Raw genomic sequence first — 22,996 nt, forward strand, 5'->3', positions numbered from 1 at the left:
AGGCTGAGTGATGACTGAATGGATCTCTGATTAGGCAGACAAAGCATCAAAAGGAATCCAAGCTGAGTTTCTCTGTGGTGGCTCACACTTTGCCCTAAATCAAACTCCCCCACACTTCCAAGGGGCAACTCTGCCGCTAAGGTCCTTCTGGAGAATAACTCTTAAGGGCCTTTTTTCTTATCCCCCCCTGGAGAACATCACACATATCAGATGCTGGTTAATTAGGAGTTTCCTCACTGAAGCCTTTAAAAAACATCCCGGGGAACAAAAATCTATGAAAAAGTAAAACTTGTTCAAAGAATCTAAAAGTAGCATTTCAAGAGAGGCTTTTGGTAGAGAACCAGGCAGGTACTTTGCATGTACTCACAAAGGCAGCCTATTTAGGAGGGAAAGTGAGTGTGTGTGTGTGGGGGGGGGAGCAGTCTCTGAATATTTTCCACTTGAAAAAAACAACAACAGTGTAGCTATGGTCACTAGGGTGGCTGCTGCCATTTGGAACTTTATTTATTCATTTTAATTATTTAATTTATCAACAAGTACAAGGAAACAAGTATCAGTATAGACATAGACATGGACACATGAAAAAATGGCACAAATAAATGGATATAAATAAGCAAAACATAGCCATAAACACATAAAATGAGTACATATAAATGGGGACAGTAGGACAGGGACAGTAGGCACCTTGGTGTGCTTATGCACGCCCCCTTAGGGACCTCTTAAGAAATGTGTAAGGTCCACGGTAGACAGTTTAAGGTAAAAGGTATGGGGCTTAGAGAAACTAACAACAGGATCAGGTAGAGTGTTCCAGACATTTACTATTCTATTGCTGATGTCGTATTTTCTGCAATCAAGATTAGAGCGGATTACATTTAGTTTTGTATCTATTGATAGCCCTTGTGTTATTGCAGTTGAAGTTAAAATAGTCATTTACAGGTAGGGCATTTTGGTAGATAATCTTATGAACTAAGCTTAGGTCAGAATGTAGACGTAGTTCAAGGTTATCCAAATTGCCAAAGTGCTGGCTTGTTTAGAGGTATACTGAGCTGAGCATGATTGTCTTTACTTTCTTTGCACAATATCTCGCCATCAGTTCATGTGGGGCACATGGAAATCACAGAACCACAGAACTGGAAGGAACATCTCAACTCAGGTAGTCTATCTGGAGTTTTCAGTTCTACTTACTGAAAAGTAGTACTTACTTGCATACAATAGACCGATTCTTGCCAGAATCTTGTATATGGATATACAGTACCCTGGTGGTGGCTAGCCTTATGCTCTGAATCCTATCCATGAGGCTGTGCTGCTGCATGTCTCTCCCCTCCCCCCCCCATTTTATGGAATGTTCTCCCTCTTTCCTAGGAAACTGCCTCCTACTTCACTGTAGTCCATCACATCAAGCGCCCGTTCCATTGGCACCATCTCTCACAATCAGCCCCAACATCTTTGACATATGATCATCCAGTCTGTGTTTTGAAGATATATGAACACGTGATATGCAATGGGTAGCTCATGCAGCCAGAAGAAAGGCACTACCCTGTTCTTCTAATTTGGCTCATCTTTCATTTGATGCTAGAATATTTTCTTTAAAAATTTTCCTAGCTCTGGAGTGTATAATCTTTTTCCTACTTAAAATTTTGACCATGTGCTCTTACCACATGGCTGTCAGGAGAAGATGCTGGATCACTCACAAAATGGCTTCAGTTAATGACATAAACATGTATCAGCATCTACTGACCTCAATATTACTTGCTAATCCTTCTAGCCCTTGACATGAAGGGCTCCCTTCATACCCTGCTTATCATTTGGTGGCTATCAGCATCTTTGAAAATAAAGATGGTGATGGAAGTTGGTTTGTTCCCCTTCTAAGCATTGTCATTATGTTGTTATCTGATCAAAATGTAGACATCAAGAAGTGTGTGCTAAGGGAGGTGTCCACTGTCAACTCCAAGAGAGATTGTGATGAGGGAACAATTTCAACGCAGACCTAGATATCTACTCACAATTCTGTTTCAGACTGTTGGTTGCTAGAAAGAAGGTTCCCTCGTTATAATAAAGAACTACTCAAATAGTTTCTATTTGTTTTGAGGACTCTGTAGTTTCTTATTTAGGGTTATAATTTTACAAATGAGGAATATAGATGGATCCTTACAGCATTTTGTTAAAGAATAGCAAACTAACTCAGTGGGATCTATAATAAAATTCTCCTGCTGAGTTCTCATACCTAAAAAACTGGCCAAGTTGATATTTGGAGTTTTTTATTCCATCCCTCTACTATTGAATTTCCATTCCAACTCTACCAGACATTGCCTAAATTCTGATTATACACTAAGGCACAAGTGATTAGCAAATCTCAAGTGTTTTCTTCACATAACATGCATTGCATAAACAAGTGAATGTCAGTAGAAGGTGAGGAACAAAAGAAAAAAAATGGTGTAATAAGATTTTATGTCTGAGCCCAGAGGAGTTCTGAGTTTACATTTAAAGTCACTGTAAATTGCAGTATGGCATATTCTCCATTCAGAAAACTTCGGGCAACAATCTTTCCTATTATTTCTGGAATGCTTATGCTCTATTTTTATTTGACTGTCACAGTAAGCAGAGTTATTTCCAGATGCCTCACCTACCTTGATAGACAAAATGGAAACCTTTGGCTGTGGCCTGCCCTTTGGCACTGAATTTGATCAGTATTTGGTTGGTGGTGGCCAGAGGCAACGATTCACCTAGGAAGGGAGGAAAAAACAACCTTCAGCAAAATGCAGTAAAATAAGAAACCTCTTTACTAGACTTTAGCACTATATTACCACCTACCTTTTATGAATGGCACACCTGCAAATTAGGTAAATTAAGTTCCAGGAAAGTAAAAATGTTGTTTTGTGAGAAAATATAGCACATTAAAAAAAACAACCCCAAAGGAAAGCAAATAAGTTTAAAAGCAATACATAAACTTGAAATGGAAGTAAGAAATAGATTAACATGAAATCAAATGACTTCAACTTATTAAAAGGTTTTGGACAATACCTAGGATAATCAAAACTTCTATTCCTATGGCCAAAAAGGCCAAAAAGTGGGTATCTGGTGAGACTTTGGGGGAAGGCATTCCACAGAAGGAATATCTTTTCCCATCATTGCCTGTTTCATTGCTTCTGATAAAGTTATTGTTAAAATCATATAGACATTATTACATTGATCCTTCCCTTTCATACATCAAAAACATTTCAGAAGCAGTAGAATGCAACTTCTGAGATCTGCATCGCACACAATCCAGAGGCTACCATATGAAGACAAATGCATTGCAAAAATTGCTTGAAGGTGGGAGATACTTCTAATGTAATCTACCAGATCCTCTGCATGGGTTGCCCATGTGACTATGTAGGATAGGTGGGGAGGAAGCTAACCACCAGATTGCAAGAACACAAGTGAGTGGTCAGACGAGAAGATTGAAACTCATTGGTAGCCACACATTGCAATGAACAAGGACATATATTCAGTTTTGTGGCTACTAAAATTGTTGGTCGAGCAGGTACAAAAATAGCCAGGGAAATGATCGAAGCCTGGGAAATGGTCCCTTTGTCAGTCAATAGAGTGCTGATTTACCACCAGCTTGTCAGGTATTCAGGAGCCGAGGACTTGGCATCACAAGGAAACAACAGACAAGATTTAATAGCTGAACATCAACACCCCAATCAACAACTAAAAAGCTACACACAGCCAGGCACCACATATATTCTATGCATAGAATAGCCCAAAGCAGACGTTCTGGTAGAGGAAAGTTTCCTAAAGGTGGGCTCCAGCATGAGCCCAAAAGCTCAGAAGACTAAACCTCTGGTCTCAGCAATCGATACTTGTATTTGCCTTCTTCCCAGTCAAATTTGAAAGTTTGCCTAAACAAAGCCAAGATCAGTCTGGAATGCCTATCAGCTGCAGTTTATTACTTATTTATTATTTATTAAGAACATTTATACAGCCTATTGACTTCTGAGGAATCTCACTGCTATATTCAGGATCAGCTACAGCTACCAGAACATATCCATTGGTAGCCCCATGTACAGCATTTTACAGTAGTTCCACTAATTGGTGATCAGGACATGAATTATAGTTGTCAAAAGTGTAAATTAGATCTGTTTTTACTCGGTTTCATTTCTCTATAAATAACACCTCCCCTGAAAATTATGTGAACCATGGTGGAATAACTTCCCTTTTCCCTGTGGGCTGAGCTGGAAATCGCCATGGCTAAACATTTTAGACAATCACAAAGAATAGCCCCCAAATAGCCATCATAGAACTTGTATCAAAGCAGGAATGGGTGGAAGGGAATGCGTAGAGTGAACATACATACAGTAGCATGATCCTTTAATAATTCCACAAGCAAGGCATGCCTACAGTTTTTGATGGACATCTCTTAGGAAGCTTTTTTACCCACAGGAAGAAAGAAAGAGGCAGAACTTCTTCTTACCTGTATGAGAACCAGAGAGGGAGCTGAGGAGGCGAGAATGTTGGTTTGGACCATCATGCACTTCAATGATGTCATGGAGAGCTGTCTGGAAGAAGGCAAACTGGCCAAATACCACTATCAGTGGGAAAGAAAGAAAGGTGGGGCATTTAAACATAGGAGAAGGTGCACACGTTGACCATCCCTCTCTAGAAGACCAAATTGGTGTCTTTGGCAAAGCTGAAGCTAAAATGGAGCTATGAGAGATGTATAAAGATGCTGGGGCCCCAGGATTTTTAAAAGGGGGCTATTAATGCACTGACTCCAACTCTCTGACCAGTTCTGGAATCCCATTTAAAGCATCCCTATCATTTATTTGTTTTATTTATTAAATTTATAGGCCACTCATCCTGCTATCCAGCATCCATGTGATAGATCAGCTTTTCTCAAGCTCAGGACCTTTAAGATATGTGGACTGAAGCTCCCAGAATTGCTAAGCATACTGAAAGGCAATCTGCCAGCTGCCTGGGTTACTGGTTCGGCTGTCAAATTGCTCTTACAGAGCTTTTTCCTAAGATTCAATCGATATTCATCTTCCATGAATCAAAATGATTATTATAAACCTCCTTTCAGTGATCAGAACATATCCTGGCCTTCTTCTGTGTGATATACTTTTATTCTGCATGATATCTCACTTTCTGTATGTATTTGACCAATGCTGATAGATAAATGCTGCAGTTAGCGGATATACATGAATTCAATCCCTTTTCCAAATTCCATTTCAACACGGACTAATATGCTTAATAACATTTGGTCCCCACAGAACATGATCAGGAAAAGAGGGATGTATAAGGAGGGATGGAGCAGTGAGGGGAAGAAGAGGAAACTGGATTAAATTTGGTGGACTCTTTTAGAAGAGTTTCTTTTACCTAGAGTTTTGCAGAATCTTTGAACACCTGCAACTAGATATGAGCTACTTATATACTGTATCAAGCAGGATTATGAAAGTCTCTCTTCGGCATTCTATTGGAGCAGTGGTTTGAAGCCCTGGAGGTTTCATCCTTCTAATCAAGAAGAGCCATTTGAAACATTGACAACTTCAATGTGTTGTGGCCAATGGACCAATCTGGGATACTATCTGCTGTTGTTCAATTTCTGAAGCTCTACCTTTGCTTGCCCTGTTGGTATCTTCCGCAATTCAAAGAGGGAATGGATGAACACAGGAAATATTAGAAATATACAGATGTGAAGGTCAACTTTTACTTGGATCCAAGCTCATCCCACTTTGGATTGGTTTGGCTACAGCAGTGCACTAGCTTTTTCATCCATTCTGTTGGTTTATAGGTTTAATAGGTATAGCTGCATTTTCTGGGTCCGGTTTTATTTGATTTTGAATCACAGCATGTTTGACCTTGAGTCATAGGAATTTATGGTTCAAACCAATGGGAGGTAGCAGGACACACATTTGAAACTGAATTATTTATGTTTAATTGCAATTCTTTATAAAAATGAGCTGTATTCCTGCTTTGGGATTTTCCTACAAGTAACAAGCAAGACATAAATAATATGGAAAAAATAATAATTTTTAAAAAGACACACTGATTGCTCATTACTGAGAATGGCCAAATGGTAATCAGTGAGCCAAGATTGGCATTGACAGATTTATTTTTTTCTGCTCTATGATAGCCCTGCCAGATTTTAATTGCGACATTGTCATAAATTTCATACCTGGGAATAGGAGGAGAAAATTTGCAAGCTGTGAAAGATTGAGCCTATGATCGCTTCATTTTTAAAACTTAGATTTCACTTTAGCTCTATAAAAAGAGACTCAAGGACACTCAAATGCTAATAGAGGTTTTTTTTTAATAAAACAGATATCAAATTTATCATATCTAGGATCATTCTTGCTGAATGCTAGGGAAAAATTCTTCTTAACCGTAAGAGAAATTGGGCACTGGGAGCAATGATCCAGGGAGTGGAGGGCTCTACTTCATTTGGATGTGTCCATATATGTTCAAAAAATGGAATTTCAACTTGGGGTGGTGGTGGTGGGTGATTTGGATTTCGACATTTCAGTGACCCTCTACGACTCTGTTTTTCCACTGTTACTGAAGCTAATGGACCTTTAGCTAGTAACATATTGAACAGCCATAAACAATGTCAAGGCATAGGAGAGGAAACATAGAGCCATGTATCAAAAACATTTGTGGTACTGATTTCTATGCAGTTTAGTGCCAAAGCACTAAAGCTCCTTGAAGCTGTAAAATTCTTTAATGGCATGTACATAACCCACAGTCTATAGAAAAAAAACCCTTCTTATTTAGTCATTCAGTGGAATGTCTGGCAAGAAAATCAAGAAAGATATAAAGAAGGACTTAATTCCAGGCAAATTGTTAATCTAGAACAGGGTTCACAATCTGGTATTCTCTAGATCTACGTTGGACATGTCAGGAATTCTCTCCACATATCTAAAAAGCATAAGCATGGGAAGGGATGATCCAATATTTTCCCCCCCACCAGACATGAGGATGGTGACCAGTTTAAGCATCTTCAAGAAGGCTTTAGACAAATGCAGGCACAAATGCATGTGCCAGTTAAAGTATTTGGAATTTCAGATATCAGTTCAGAATTAACCCAAGACCTAATGCAAGTTTCTAAGAGACAGCAGCAACTGAAAGAAATTATTTTCTGAATTTATGCAACTTGTTTTACCAGGCCAACTAAAAATGTAGCAGCTGTATCCACCTGATGTGCTAGCTTTATAATCTTGTAAGATTTTTTTTGCGGGGGGGGGGCTGTATAAATGTAGTCCATTTTGTTTAGTTTTTTTGATACACCTGAATGAATTCAAAAAGTTGGAACAGATCCTTAGGAGAGGTAAATTTAGCTAGGTTGTCTCCCACTGGGACCTTCTTAGAGGAATTTGTGGGCTATTGCATGAAACAGAGCGCAAGCTTTTCTTATTAAACTTAGAAATATACAAAAGGCAGAGTATCTTACAGAGAGGAGGACAAAAACACTGTCAAGAATTGAGACACCAGTTATTAATTAAAAAACAAGGATAAAAACTTCCTCAAAACCTGAGATCATATGCTCCGCAGAGAAGGAAGACTATGTAGAAATAACAAATTGGATTGTGCCTAAGAAGAAAAAGATCATATTCCCCACCCCTCCCAAAATATTATTTCCAATTTAAATTCATTTGGGTGACAGGCTTTTTTTTGAAGGAGAAATGAAATACTGCACAGATTTTGTTTTTAAAAAGAGCTGCCTTCAAAAGCTTTGGAAGTATGTCTGTGCATGTATTTCAAAATATAGCTAGTGCTCCTTTCTGCCTTGAAACCCCAAGGTTGAGATTCTTACGTTTGTCGTTGCTTTTCACTTGATGCTTTTGTGATCTACAGCTTGTAAATACCCATTTAAGGAGTCACGAGTGCCTTGGTGTCTTTTCAGTTGGCAACATTAGCAAACTTTGCCAAATCACTGCTCTGCTGAAATGCAGATAGTCCTCGACTTACAACTCTTCATTTAGTGGCCGTTCAAACATCATTTATAAAACAGTGACTTATAATCGCAAGCACCTGTGATCATCCCACAATCATGTGATCAAAATTTGAGCTGTTGCATTTACAACAGTTGAAGTGTCCTGGGGTCATGTAATCGCCAGTTTTTGATAAAGTCAATTGGCGAAGCTGGATTCCCTTAAGGACTGTATGACTGTAGGAGTCATTTAACAACTGCAATGGAAGTCAGCCTTGATTCCAGGTGCTTTCCAGAAGTATATTGCCAGAATAACTAGCCCAGGATTACCAAGGTGGCTTTGTGCCTAAAGTGGGACTAGAAGCCATGATCTCCTGGCTTCTAATCCAGCACCATCATGACCACACCAAAGTGGCTCTCATTGCCTTGAAGTCAATCTTGACTCAAGGGTGAAATGCTCCTGGTTCGGACCGGCTCGCCCGATCCGGTAGCGATGGCAGCAGGTGGTTTGGAGAACCGGTAGCAAAAATCCCTGCCCCCATCTCATGGCCAGCTCAGCCGCGCGATCATCAGCCAAAGAAAAAATGCTTTAAAAGTAAAAAAAAAAAAAAAAAACCCTTTGATGATCATGCAGCTCAGCTGGGTGCTAGCCAAAAATGTGGGGGGGAGTCCATTTTTCCTCCCAGCAGGCTTCCCTGAAGTTTCCCTGAAGCCTACTGGGAGGAAAAATGGACTCCCCCCACCCCGTTTTTTGATTTGCCTAGCAAGACTGCTGGAAGGGAAAACGGGGTGTGAGGGAGGAGTTTGAGAGAGAAAGAGAAAGAAAGGAGGCAAGGAAGGAAAGAAGGAAGGAAAGAAAGAGAGAAAGAAAGGAGTACAAACCTGGCACTAGATGCAGTTTCAGAGGATAATCCAGGGCTGGAAGGGACCTGGAAGTCATCTAGTCCAACCCTGCTCCAGCAGGACATTGCTAGTGAGTTTCTGTTGTTTGATCCCCCAGTCACATAGCCACATCCACCCAGTCACATGACCCCCACCACCAAACCACGCCCCACCAAGCCACGCCCACAGAACCGGTAGCAAAAAAAATTAGATTTCACCCCTGCCTTGACTCCTGCTGATTACCTGAACAAGTTCCTGCCACTTTCTAGCCATGATTTCAGAACCTTGATTGATTCCTTCCTAGGGCTGAGAGAAAGTCATTGTTCCAAAGTCACCAAGCTGGTTTCATTATTACAGCAAGACTATAACTCATGGTCTCCCAGTTTCGAGCCTGGTGTCTTAACCACTATCCTAACTGGTTCTAAGGAATAAACCTACCCGTGAGAAATTATTTTAGACATTTTCTGTCTGCAGGATAAATTGAGAGAAGTCATCTGCATAATTTTTCAGCTGGCAAATTTCGTGCAGACTCTTGAAAGGCCCTGCACTCTCAGCTACGATTTCTACCATTCTGTTGGGTACCGTTAGGAATTCCTGACCTCTGCTCACCTCTTTGTATCAACACTATAACTAGAAAAGGATCAGAAGGCATGAACAATAGGATATACCATAATCTTTGGGCACAATGATGAAATACAGGCACACTTGTCCACTAGTGTAGTTCTGAGGATAATTGGGAGACAGGACGACACCATCCGATCCTGTGTACTGACCTCCACATGGTGCTAAAACATGGAGAAAGGAAAAATGAGGTTAACTTCTGATGATTGCCTCCTTTTTCTTCCCTAGATTGCTGGCCCAGAATACTCTATTAATTCAATGGGCATTAAGCTGCAGGCACACTGCAGAATGCATCTTAAGCAGAACCTGTGCCTGATACATTTTTTATAACTTATGCTGCATTATATACTGGGAACAGCAAAACCCTAATGAATGATTGTTCAATTGAATTTGATTTCAAATGGTGAAGAATTTCAAGGAATGCCCTTGATAATGAGATTGTTGGCCTATAGGACATCATATGGAACAGGGGTCTCCAACCTTGGCAACTTTAAGACTTGTGGACTTCAACTCCCAGCTTTGCTGGCTGAAGAATTCTGGGAGTTGAAGTCCACAAGTCTTAAAGTTACCAAGGTTGGAGACCTCTGATATGGAAAACAAAACATTTTTGAAATGGAAAAGAGGTATTTTTTTTAAAAAAAGAAAGTTGTTCTAGCCACTGTACAATTCTCATAATTTCACTTGTAAGTTCAGTTCTCCTCTATCATTTGTACGTATTTGTATCAGAAGAAGAGTGATGCTGTACTTGAATTCAGAACACATCCAACTTACCTGTACACATGGGCCTTGGCTTGTTCCACACAGGTTTCCCATCTCCCCCCATGACACATGTCACAGTAGATACCCCTTCAATCACATAACCACTGTCACAGTAATATGTAATTGTGGAGCCCAGTTTCAGCTCACTTCCAGCTCGAGTCCCATTCTTAATCAGTCCTGGATCAAAACAGGATTCTCTGGGGTTTTCTGGAAAAAACAAACAAACCACAATCTGAACATTAATTTCCTGATACTTCTAGCGTGGCTTTCTTAGGCTAAGCACTCAATTCCATTAGAATTTTGTGAAGCAAGAAATGCTCCACTATCTGGAAAAGCCACATGTAACCACTTTAGATTACAGTAGGTATATACAGGAAGCTAAATAAAATCAAGGATATGTTACAGAACCCTGTACAAAATTCTATATTTGGAGAACCCTGGTACAAAATTCTATATTTTCATTCTTTTATTGTTTTTGAAATAGTGACAAAAAGAACAAGAACAACATCCAAAGCTAAAAGTACAGACAATATCAAAGACAAGAAAAAACAAGTAAGGTGCATTTTTAAAAAAATAAAATATAACAAAGAAAAAGGTATATCAATTAACAGTAAAAATTCCCAGAAAGAAGGGGCTTCCTCCCAGAGGGCAGAGGCAGCAGAACTTGGAAAATTTAATCAGCAGGAAGCAGTTAAGATGGTTTCTCCCTAGCGCTTCACAGTAGTTCACATAATATATCTATAGTTATACAGATAGTTGGTTTAGTCTGACAAGATTCTGCTGACAGGTAAAGAACAATAAAAGAAACTACTCTTAAGTAATTTCACATGTCATTCTTGCTTCTTTGGCCTGACAAAACAGTTACAATTCTAGAGAAATCCCAAAGGAGCTCTTCAAAGCGTAAGTCTTTTGAAAAGTCCAGTTTCTAAGAAAGTCCAGTTGCCTTTTGAAAAGCATCTTTGGGACAACCATGACCTGGATTATTGAAAATCTCCATAGACAATTCTACAGATAGTTATTTAATGCAATTATTATTCAAATACATATATCTAAAACACTGATATAACTATTATTTTAACCTACTGTATTTTGTACAAACAAGGCCCATATTTTATATTTGTCCATACAAAATCTACATCTATAGGCAGTTTGTTCATAGGTGACAAGCACAATCAAGTCCTCGATCCATTCAGTAAAATGTGTCATACATTTATCTTTCTAATGGGGCAATATCAATCTTTAGGCTATAGAAAGGGCACAGGGAGAATCCATTTACAATCCATTTACATTATCTGGTTGTCCATTCCAAGTACTAACTCAAAAGATTGTTTTCGTTAATCATGATCACTACAAAATTCTTCATCGATGCCCAAACAACCATTTCTAGGTTGTTCATTCAGGAACAAATTCCCCAGTGTCACTGATGTCGTGACTACCAGTAGTCAAATCCATGTAAAGTTAGATTTACAGCCCTTGAGATCCATCTCTGCAGCCTGAAATGGAGCAGTCAGAATTCGGGGTTAGTGGAATATCTTCTTATTAATTCCAGACTTGGCTTGCTCAGAGGCCAATTACTGTCTGCCTGTCACAAGAATGGATGTTGCAAATCTCTTTGTTTAGAGCTCAGGGGAAAACAGAGGTTCTAGTCTTAAGCCATGTCTAGCCAAGGCAGAGACCTCATGGGTCTATCAATCAAGAAATTTCATATTATTTGCCTCTTGAAATGCAGGATCCTACATTTCTGTTTCCTGCATCTCTGCATCAACATGCCTGAAAGCCTGAAGAAACTCGGTCCCAGATCATTGCCTACGTTTGCTGGAGATCCAGGACTCAAGACAGGTTCAAGCAGGGCACTTTGCAGGGTAGTGCGTTTATGTGTCAAAAAAGGCAAGCTGGTCATGTGATTGATGCTTCATCCTCTTTTAATGGGCATCACAATATACATTTTTAAATTTTATTTTATTTTTTAAATCTTGCCTTTATAAATGAATTTATAAATTAAAAATAATTTAAACTTTAAATTAAATTAAATTAAATTAAATTAATTAAACTTTAATTATTTATTTATATTAAAAACATGGTGTGATCAAAATCACACCAGCAATACTTTTGCAATTTTGGCGATGCCTGCAGGGGGAAAAAACGGGTGTCAATCACACAACTTGCAGCAGCCTTCTTGACTGTTTTGTCTTTCCTCTTTCAGAGACCCCCCTGGATTCAATTCCAAGAAACACTGGGGAATGCCACGTGGTGAAAAATGATCCATTGTTTAAAGAGAAGATGACATCCCAAACTACAATTATGAGTTTTGTTAAAAATCCCTCCTTATGAAAAACAGCAAGGAAACAAACTGCTTTTCTGAATAGGCCAATTACTATCTGCACTGACTTTAATTACAATCAGGCTAAGACAACGTATAATTATACTCAGGATGAAGATAATTCGAAACAATGGTATAACTGTTGGAAAAGGAAGAGTAGGATCTGACAAGCAGAAATCAAGAAGAAAAGGGTATCAGGAAACAGAACCCAGTTTGGTGTACTCCTTCATCACAGCTTTGAGCAGAAAGAATATCTACAGGTGTCCAGGTAGATGTGAAAGAAGCAGAAAGCATCTTATTTTCAAGAGCTATTTATGGCTACAGACAACAAATTATATTTTACAGTGGAGAAAAACAACAACTTTTAATTCCAGTGTCAATGGTGGGTCCTGAAGTTCTGACTCCATAGCCGTAGGGCAGATCAGACATGAGTAGAATTGATACACTGCAGCAGTGGTGAAATCCTACCGGTTCGCACTGGTTCGGGTGAACCGGTAGTGATAAAAGCTACCAGTTCGGTGAATCGGTAGCAAGAAAAAGCTACCGGTTGGTCCGAACTGGTATTTCCGATGAACAGCTGTGCCGTGTGATTTAAAATCTAAATCTAAAATGTGCAGCACAGCTGTTCCCCTCCCTTCGCGGTTCTACTTACCTTCCCAAGCCTCCTTTTTCCATGCGCAGTGCGCGTTTGGCACATACTGCACACACACATGCACAGCATACATTTGGCATGCATTGCACATGCACGCACAGTGTGCGTTTGGCATGCACAGTGTATGCGCCCATGCAGTGCATGCTTGGCACGCAGCAAACTGGTGGCAAATCGGGGAAGATTTCACCACTGCACTGCAGCTTTAAGAAAGTTACCTTGGAAAATGCAGGAATTGCAAAAGCTGGCGGAGACCTCAATTCCTGCCCCACATTAATCGAGAAGATGCTGATTGTAATAGAATTTTTTAAAAAACATTCAATTCCTCAAGCATCACTCTGACTGAGCAAAGGTTCCTTTGCAGAGTGAATCTCTTAACTTGATGAGCAACACAGCCAAGATAATTGAAAGGTGATTACAGACGGTTCTGTCGCCAAGGAAGGGGTCCTTTTTAACTCAATGAGGTTCACTTCTAAGCAGATGAGCACCGTGGTCAGTTTTAACAGACAGATAAAAAGATAGAAATACTAAAAATCAGTCAAGACTTGAAACAAAGAATTAGCCAAATGTGGGTTTTTTCTCGGTTTCCCATGTGTAATCTTTTTTCTTTCTTTCTTCATGCATAAAATATAATTAGAGGCTTTGATTAATCCAGAGGTTTTGTCATTTGAAAATTGCTCATTAAAAGACCAGAACTTTTTTGATTATATTTTATTTTAATTGTGAACAGCATGGCCTTGGCACAATCAGAAACTATATTTGGGAATTAGATTGTCATAGTGAGGAGGAGCAGAACACTTTTCTCCCTTCCTCCAATAGTTCAGACTTGTCCTGTTAGCATTTCCTGATTATGTAGGTCATCAGTCCTGATTTCCTTGCAAATTGCGTCTGTACCATTAGCAAAACTTTGTTTTCTAGGTGATGGATGGACACGTGGGAAATGAGTCTGAAGTATTTCTGGATTGAGACTTCCAAAAATACACACCTTCCATTCAGCTCTGTAAAAGGGTATTATTTTCACATTGGAGGTGATAATCAAAGTCTATTTTCTCGGCCGTCCATGGCCTTCTCCATATCTGTAAAAGGCCCTTGTTTGATCTATGGCTGTTCCAGATTGTTTAAAAACTTGCTTCCCAAAGTTTTCAATCTCCCAGAAAGAATTCACCAACAGATAAAGATATGGTCTACGTGCAGTAGTTGAACTGTGGGGTCTTTAGTACTCTCTTTGCTTGGTTGTTTCATTAAGTAATAGCATCAATACTAGAAGGAAATAGGGTTTTCTCTCTTTTTATATACAACTGGCTTGTCCTGCCAGTGTTGGAGGGATTGTTCTTGGTGGTTCCTTGATTAGGCTGTTTACTGTTTGTCTGCTTGTTTGTCTGTCTGTCAGTAGTTCCTTGATTGGGGCATTTTTTACTGTTTGATTGTTGGTCTAGTATTAAACTTGGTGGGTTTTGTTTTTGCATACGGCACGTGTTAGCCAGGGATCACTGAGGTGGCTGACTGCCTCTGTGAAAGGAATTTTTTTGGGCGGTGTTATCTCTACCCAGAGGATGCCTGAATGCTGGTAGGCAATCGGGGGGAGGCTTTCTTGTCTCTACATGGTTTATTCACTCACGGGAATCAAGCTGCTGACCTCAGCGGTGCGCAGGTCCAGCAGACGCATGAGCCACTGTGGCCCTCTTGGTTAACTTGGTGTTAATTGCTGCTTATCTGATTTTGATTGCTGGTGAGGTGATATTGTGGTCTTTCAGCTTTTTGATTGTCTCTTTTGAATGGTATGCAGGTTTATAGCTTTGTCTGAATGCCAAGCTTCCAAGAATTCGCTTGTGTTTTTGGATGATCTAGGATGCTCAGTTTCCCAGTTGAAACTATGGTGAAGTCTCTCCATGTGTTGTTCAATTAAGGAGTTTTCCTCATGTATTCTGACTGCTAGTTGGCATTCATGGATGTGTTCTGCTAGTCTTATGCCCATATGTCCTACACAGTGGATGCTACAATCCTTACATCGTAGTTTGTAGATGACTCCTGTTTTTTCTTCTGGAGCTACTGAATCTTTTGATTTACTTAAGATGTTTTTGGAGGGCTTCAGTTGGTTTGCATGCTAGTCATCTACAATATAAACTAACCCCCACCCTCCCCACCCCCAGTTGTGACTTAGAGTGATTGCCTGGATGATGCTAGGTCATAAAAGCCACTCTTCACAGATCAATACCAATAAACCACTTATAAGCCAGAGAAGCAGGGAAAGAAACTTTTCTTCTCTTTAGACAGTGTTCTAAAGCTTATAACAAATCCTCTGTCCTACTATATTCCTGTGATCACTCTACACTTATTCTCGTTATTTTAAAGAACCAAGTTGTCTTTTATCTAAGTAGCAGCTACATCTTCGGCTTGACATGTTGCCTCCCACCCCCTGTCAGGCATCTCAGCTACATGCTTGATCTCTGTCTTGATGCTTGCTTGCAGATGAATAAAATAACACTTCACATTGCACAACAAAGTACTGACAGAAAAAGAGGAGGAGCTCGCAAACTCCACTGGTGTTCTCTTGAGGGTTTTTCCCCATTGTGCTTTCTTTCTTCCTACAACCATTTTAAAATGATGCTGGAAGTCCTAGTCATCCACTACAGTAGCCTTACATGCCTCTAGGCATGACGGACCTGCTCCTTCTGAATTTCCTGGTCCACTGTTTGAAAGAATTACTCCACCACTTCTGGAGAACATCAAGAAGCTAACCTTTGATTATATGTCCCTAGTGCATTGCTACCCACAGTCATGGTTTCTATGTCACATAAATCAAATATCATAATCCCTACTGCAGTTTAGAGTAGCACTTCCCAAACTTCACATCCCAAAAACTTATCAGAAACTCTTATCAAGCTTCAAGGTCCAGTCCTTTCCTTTAGGACCATCATTACTTCAAACAATCACTGAAGAAATTATTGTAATTCAAGAATTTTTATTTTATTTATTTATTTTATTTTATTTTTCATATTTATATACCGCCCTATCTCCCTAAGGACTCAGGGCAGTTCACAGGCAATAAAAATACATATAAATACAGATTAAAAACGACGATTAAAAAACTTATTCTATTGCCAAATTATTAAAAACAATATAAATAGTAAAAACCCCTTAAAACCAATAACTTTAAAATCTAATCCAGTCCCGCGCAGATGAATAAGTGTGTTTTAAGCTCGCAACGAAAGGTTCGGAGGTCCGGAAGTTGACGAAGTCCTGGAGGGAGTTCGTTCCAGAGGGTGGGAGCCCCCACAGAGAAGGCCCTTCCCCTGGGTGTCGCCAGACGGCACTGCCTAGCTGACGGCACCCTGAGGAGTCCCTCTCTGTGAGAGCGCACGGGTCGGTGAGAGGTATTTGGTAGCAGTAGGCGGTCCCATAAATAGCCTGGCCCTATGCCATGGAGCGCTTTAAAGATTGTCACCAACACCTTGAAGCGCACCCGGAAGGCCACAGGTAGCCAGTGCAGTCTGCGCAGGATAGGTGCAAATACAATTATTTGTATTATGAAAGTTATACCATTGAATGAATGTTGCCATTTCAACAAATTACCAGTGGAAATGTCATTGATTTTTATCTTAATAAGACTACTTTGGGAGAATTTCAAATATATTTTAGTACCTGTGGCAATCTTTAAGTCAATTTAAAAGTCCCTGTTAAGATGAGTAATGGGTTTATATGTCATTATACCCCTCTCTCCAAAAAAAAAAGGAACTCTTTAACCCAATTTTGGGTCATTTACCCTGCTTTGGGAGCACTGGCTTAGAATAATGTCCCAAATGTGCTTTTTCAGGAGGCAACTGGACTTTCTTGTTTTTCTTTGAAGACATTTCATCTTTCATCCAAGAAGCTTCTTCAGCTCTGACTGGATGGTAGGGAATGGAAGGATTTATATTCCTTGCAGACAGCTGGTCATTTGCATCCTTTTAGAGTCACTGAGGCCACTTAGAGGTTTGTCTGTGTCCTCGGGGTCACCTGAGTAGTGCAAATGGGTGTGGATCCTTTTTGGACTTGCTGAAAGGACTGTGTTGTGGAGCTGTGGTTCCTGAAGGATGTTTTCTGCCCTGTGTCTCTTTACTGTTGAAGACAGGCTCAGGCTGTTGAGGATGAGTTTTGTGTTGTCTGCATCTCAAACTGAAGCACAAATGGTTCCTGTGGTCCACAATTTTCCTAATCTTCCCAAAATCCCCAAAGCTTCAACCAAAGACTATCTACTATTGACCTCACCCCATTCCTAAGAGGTCTGTAAGGGGCGTGCATAAGAGCACCAGCGTGCCTACCATTCCTGTCCTATAGTTATTACATACTTATGGTTATATATATGCTTATATATTGTATAGTTATTTCATGTTTATGCTTATATATAATGTTGTGACAAATAAAATAAATAAACAAACAAACAAACAATTTTTTTCTGGAAATCCATTCATACTTCTGTTCCGTTTGAAGGGTATTGTAAACGTTTATGGAGATTCTCAGTCAGCCAGGTCACGGTGGCCCAAAGGTGCCATTTCTGCTTCAGCTTGAGATGCAGAGAACACAGGCACATCCCCAACAGCCTGTGCCTGTCTTCAACAGTGAAGGGCCACAAAGCAGAAAACATCCTGCAGAGCTAATAGCTATGGCGCCCAGAATCATATACGTGAGATAGACTGCTGTATAAATGTGAATTATAGATACAGGTAATCCTTGGCTTACAACCACAATTGATCCCAAAATTTATATTGCTAAGCAAGGCAGTTATTAAATAAGTTTTGATTGTTTGACCATGGGGATGCTGCAATGGTCATAACTGAAAACCAGTCATAGGTCACTTTTTTAGTGCCATTGTAACTTCAAACAGTCACTAAATGTATGGCTGTAAGTCAAGGACTACCTATATGATTCTATTATACTCAATTGGGGAAGGCAGGGAAATCACTCACATCAATTTGGTTGGAGGAGGAGATCCCTTCTGACTTTTACAAGGATTAATACAATTTTCTTGCATCTGGTTGGAGAAAAATTTGCAGCCTACCCTGTGCATGTCCATATGTCTCCTCTTCCCCGCAAGAATATTAGAGTGAGTAGGACGGGGGGGGGAGGGTTAGATTCCCTTCTTGAGACATGTGATGGCCACCTCTCTCATCTAATCTTGTGTGAGGTTAGACAAGGAGCATCATGTGCCTGAATCAAAAAGTTCTTGGTCATGGATGTGGGACTAACTTATGAATGTTTTGCTGTGAGCAGTGTGTCAGTGTGCCATTTATATCACCTCACAATTTTTGCATTCTTTAATGGGTGTGTTATAAAAATAGATTTTCCCCAAGTATTAGCCCACTGCTACAAAAACTAAGCATCACTTTTGAAACAGCATTAGTGCAGGATGATGCAAATGGAAATGGAGCCCAATAGCTGGGCAATGTGGAATGACTAAAGCTTTTTGTGGTCCGCCAGCAGCCTGCAGAGCTGGCAGTGGAGTCAGACAGTGAGGAGGCTGGGGAGGAACATGGGCCAGTCCTGAAGTCTGGGGAAGGTTTGGATGAGGGCTTTGCATTGGAGGCAGAGATGGGGCCAGGGCCATCTGGGAGTGATGCGTGGACTCGGGAGCCTCCAGAGTCGGACAGCAGAGAGGCAGAGGAACAGGAGACCCTGTTCCTAGTGCGTGCATGCGCAGAGCTGCCAGAAGGCAAGATCAGCTAAAACAAAAGGGACAACTCGGGGGTAAGGCCTGGAGATGATTGATCCCTTCCATAAGGCTTAAAAGAGGATCAAAGCCACGTGGGCCCTTTGCAGGAAAGCAATGTTGTTAATTCTGTTCCCAGTCAGCATCTCTGTTTGATTCTGAAATCTGTGTGGCTTTGCCAAGTAGGTCTTTGGCAGAGTGTCAAGGGAGATAAAGGTTGGTAATTATCCCGAAGGACTTCTCCCAAAGGACTTTTTGCAACTAATTGGAACTCAGCTGTGAACATAATTCACAGCTGTTGCAATAAAAGAGGTTTTTGGGACTACTTGTGTGTTTTAAACCCTAGGTCACAACAAAAGCATCTACCAAAGGACATCTGAAGATTGGGCTGGCCCCTGGGAGAAAGTGTCCAGTGCCTGCCCTCTGGAAGAAGATTCTCCCTGCAATCCAGATGCCCCCTACAGTGCTGTTATTCAGAAGAGCTCAGTCATCACTCAGATCTTTGGGGACGGAAGTGAGAACCGTTCCTTCGTTCATTCACTTGCCAACTTTACTTTTATGTTTTGCTAATTTTACTTTGATTTTTTTTGATTGCTGACAACTGCCCAGATTCATTGAGAGAAATGCTCACATAACATGCTTCTTCTCCCTTACTTAAATAAACCACAGTTTGCACAATTAACTTACTACTTTGAGGGGGGGGGTGTGTCTTACCTGGGCTTAAACCAAAACAATAACCACACAAGCTGGTTTCATGCAATGCATTCAGTAAAAGATGGGTGACTTGTTTTGATGGACTATTTTATACAACACTGGCCATGCGGTTTTCCACACCCCGGAAAAAGCAAGGAAACAAGTAACAGGAACTCCTCACAACCCAATTGCTCTTTTCCTTTTCCTAAATCTCACCCAAAGAAGAATTTTTGCCCTTCAGACTCATTTAGTTGGAAAAACTGAGCCTCTTGGACATTCAGTTACCGGTAGTAGATATTGGCTTGAATGTTGATGTCAGTCTCAAAACAATTTTAATCTGGGTGTTGTGGGAGACAAAAGGACCAAGTAGATGGTTGGTTTTTGCAACTGCAATACTGTTCCCCAATTCTTACAGAAACCTGTGAACTGGTTTAATTATTTGGTTCATTACAAATGCTTTCCTGCCACTTCAGTTGCCTGAACCCTGAAGGCAGCAAGTTCAGGGAAGTCTCAAAGGGAATTTGAACTCGGTTGTATCATCCCGGCCAGAGAGCTGTCTTTCCTCCTCCTTCCTTCCCTCAAGTTCTCCAGTTTTTGCAAGTTCAGATTTCTCATGCTCACAATGTTTGGCTTTCTTTCATGCATGAAAGTTTAAAATGCCACTTTTAGCTCCCAGCAGAACAGCTCTGTGACTAGATAAGGGCACAAACATTTGCATAGGTATCCTTTGGAGGGGGGGGGACCAGGAAACTTCCATTTCCAGATGTGGCCTTGACTTAATCAGCCCCCTCTTTCGTCAAAAGCAATGGCAAAAACTGACTGGGTGTCAGTCGATGAACTTTGGTTTTGAAGAAGCATTTTATTGCTGAAATTGAGGATCCTCCCCCCACCAATGGAAATTTCTCTGTGTAGTGAACAACACAGCAAATGTCTAAGCTACCCTTTCTTGAGAAGGAACATTTTATACTGAGATAAAATATACTGTGAAAACTTATGGGCTACATACATCCTAAGCTACATACATTTTGAGACACTCACACACATCCCAACATAAACCCAGAACAGAGGCGCTCAAAAATTTTATCTTTTAGTTCTCAGGAATGATGTTTTGAATATTCTAAATGAGGGGTGTTTAATAGATCCAAATATCTGTTTGGAAAAGATCTTGTATATGAATGGACACAATTAGCTTCCTTGACAGTAGTAAGGAAGAGCTTACTTGCTGTCTTGCTGCAATTTTTTGACTTTTTGGGTCCTGGGATTTCTTGTTTATTTTATTTGATCATGCTTAGCATTTTCAGGTTGTGGATCCAGGCATAAACTTTATCTATACTTGACTCCATCCTCCTTTGATTACATACACAGAGCAACTCTACAAAACCGCTTTTTTGCTGCCTTCTGTCTAGGAGTTTTATTTTCTTGTGGTTTCCCACCTATACATACACCCACACCTACAAACACACTACTAGCAAGGTTGTTTTGTTTTAACCATTCACTTATTTGCACATCTAGGCAAAGTAGAAGAAAGGCTGGGCGCACTCTGTCTATTTGGAGTGTTGGGCATCACTAGCCATCTGCTTCAGTAACAGTAACAGAGTTGGAAGGAACTGTGGAGGTCATCTAGTCCAACCCCCTGCTCATGCAGGAGACCTGTACTAGGGAGACCTGTACTAGGGAGACGCAGGAGACCTGTACTAGGGATTCGAACTGCTGAACTGCTGACCTTTCTGACTGACAAGCTCAGTGTCTTAGCCACTGAGCCACCTAGTCAGGCATTCAGTTAGATGATTCACCCCATGTCACTTTCTTCTGACATGACAAAGCGTCTCGAAGTGGAGCACTACTCTATGTGAAGAGTCAATGCAATTTCAGCTGGCCAGATTGCCATTATCATCTGCTGTTCATGGGCACTTGGTCAGACTGCAGTGCTAAGATGATCTCTCTTGTAGCAAGGTCTATGTATCCCTATGTTCTATCAGTTAGAATCAGTGGTGGGATTCAGCCAGTTCGCACCACTTCGGGAGAACCGGTTGTTAACTTTCTGAGCAGTTTGGCAAACTGGTTGTTGGAAGAAATCATTAGGGCAGAGAACCGGTTGTTAAATTACTTGAATCCCACCACTGGTTAGAATGTTTGTTTCATGAACCAAAGAACAAAGAAAAGTTTTCTTCTCCACTTTGAATGAACTAGGGTTGGAAAGAAGAGAAGGTAACAGATAAAAAAAACAACCAGTGCATTTTACATAGAATACAAATAGTTTTTCTCCCACCTCCTTCCCTTTGGTGCATGCTAAGTGCCTGAGTATGTATCAAACAAATCTTTAAACCCACTGCAGCATGAAAGTATTGCACGTGATGAACTTCAGATGTGCTTCAAGAGAACAGAAACCAAAAAGCAGAAGGAAATAGAAAAGGGCACACACTGCTCTTTGAAGAGTCCCCAGCATGGGACTGGATTGCTCTAATACAGAGGAAAATGGGAAGAGGTCAAAATAAAACATGTAAGGCACCTCTACAATTTCCTCCTACTCCTACGATGCACCCACTTAGCAGATGACTTTTCTTTCAAAAATACATTTTTTCTAATTCTGTTCTTACATGGGCTTAACTCTCAGACTCTCACATAATAAAAATGAATGCATCAACTTTTTTGCATGGCTTTTAATTGATTATTGGACTTGACTTCAGCACCTATAATTCCAGGGTACAAAATCATGTCAACAGAAGGATTACAAGAGTGGGCCCAATGGGTGGGGAATGATGGAACTGAACTCCAATATATCTAGAAGGACTCACAAGTGCAGAAATATTTTTTTTTTATAGTTGATACAAAGATTTGTATCAGCTAGGTCAAATGAGCTCTAAAAGCGGCTTGCTGGTACATGAAGGAAGGCAATAAGAATGGCATGCATAATCTTCCAGAAGATGTGACATACCTGTGTAATGGATTACAAATCCTGTATTGCTAACAGAAGCATCACTGCGGAAGGCCAGGAAGAGGTTGTTGCTGCTGCTCTCAATCCTTTCTGGTACTTGGGTATCATAGAAACTCCCAATCAGGGGACTAATTGAGCTGGGCCCATCATAGATGTGCAAGAAATCATACCCTGGTTCCAAATTAAACCTGAAAGGGAAGAGAAAAGAAAACTAAGTGCATCAGGTATCTGACTACTAAAGCTAGTGATATAATGGAACTCTCTGAGCCTCAGAACAATGGACATTTGCAAAACGTTGCAAGACAAGAACAGATACATATTCATAGCTCAACAATAACTTAGCCAGTCATAAGTTATAAATGTCATAAATGCTGCCAGAAAGTTGGGGGGGGGGAAACCCAGTAAAGGTGAAAGTGTAGATACTGTATCTCATGAAATGTTAAAATATGGATGTGGTTTGCTCATAGAGTAGTTGCGTGTTTTGTTTAATGTGTGTGTGAAGACTTTATCTGGAATGAGCTTCTCCAGAGATCTGGATA

At 40.4% G+C, this 22,996-nt stretch overlaps 1 protein-coding gene across 1 annotated transcript in view; it reads right to left on the reverse strand.

The window, feature by feature from the left end:
• CSMD2 (CUB and Sushi multiple domains 2) overlaps positions 1–22,996 on the reverse strand; it is a 795,888-nt gene that overhangs the window by 142,154 nt on the left and 630,738 nt on the right. The window contains exons 29-33 of the mRNA XM_058195470.1: positions 22,458–22,645; positions 10,187–10,381; positions 9,463–9,579; positions 4,457–4,570; positions 2,628–2,723 (exon numbers count right to left, since the gene is read on the reverse strand). Of these exons, the coding sequence (XP_058051453.1) occupies positions 2,628–2,723; positions 4,457–4,570; positions 9,463–9,579; positions 10,187–10,381; positions 22,458–22,645 (710 nt within the window). The remainder of the gene's footprint in view (positions 1–2,627; positions 2,724–4,456; positions 4,571–9,462; positions 9,580–10,186; positions 10,382–22,457; positions 22,646–22,996) is intronic.

This window comes from Ahaetulla prasina, chromosome 10, assembly GCF_028640845.1.
Source record: "Ahaetulla prasina isolate Xishuangbanna chromosome 10, ASM2864084v1, whole genome shotgun sequence".
Classification (NCBI taxonomy): domain Eukaryota; kingdom Metazoa; phylum Chordata; class Lepidosauria; order Squamata; family Colubridae; genus Ahaetulla; species Ahaetulla prasina.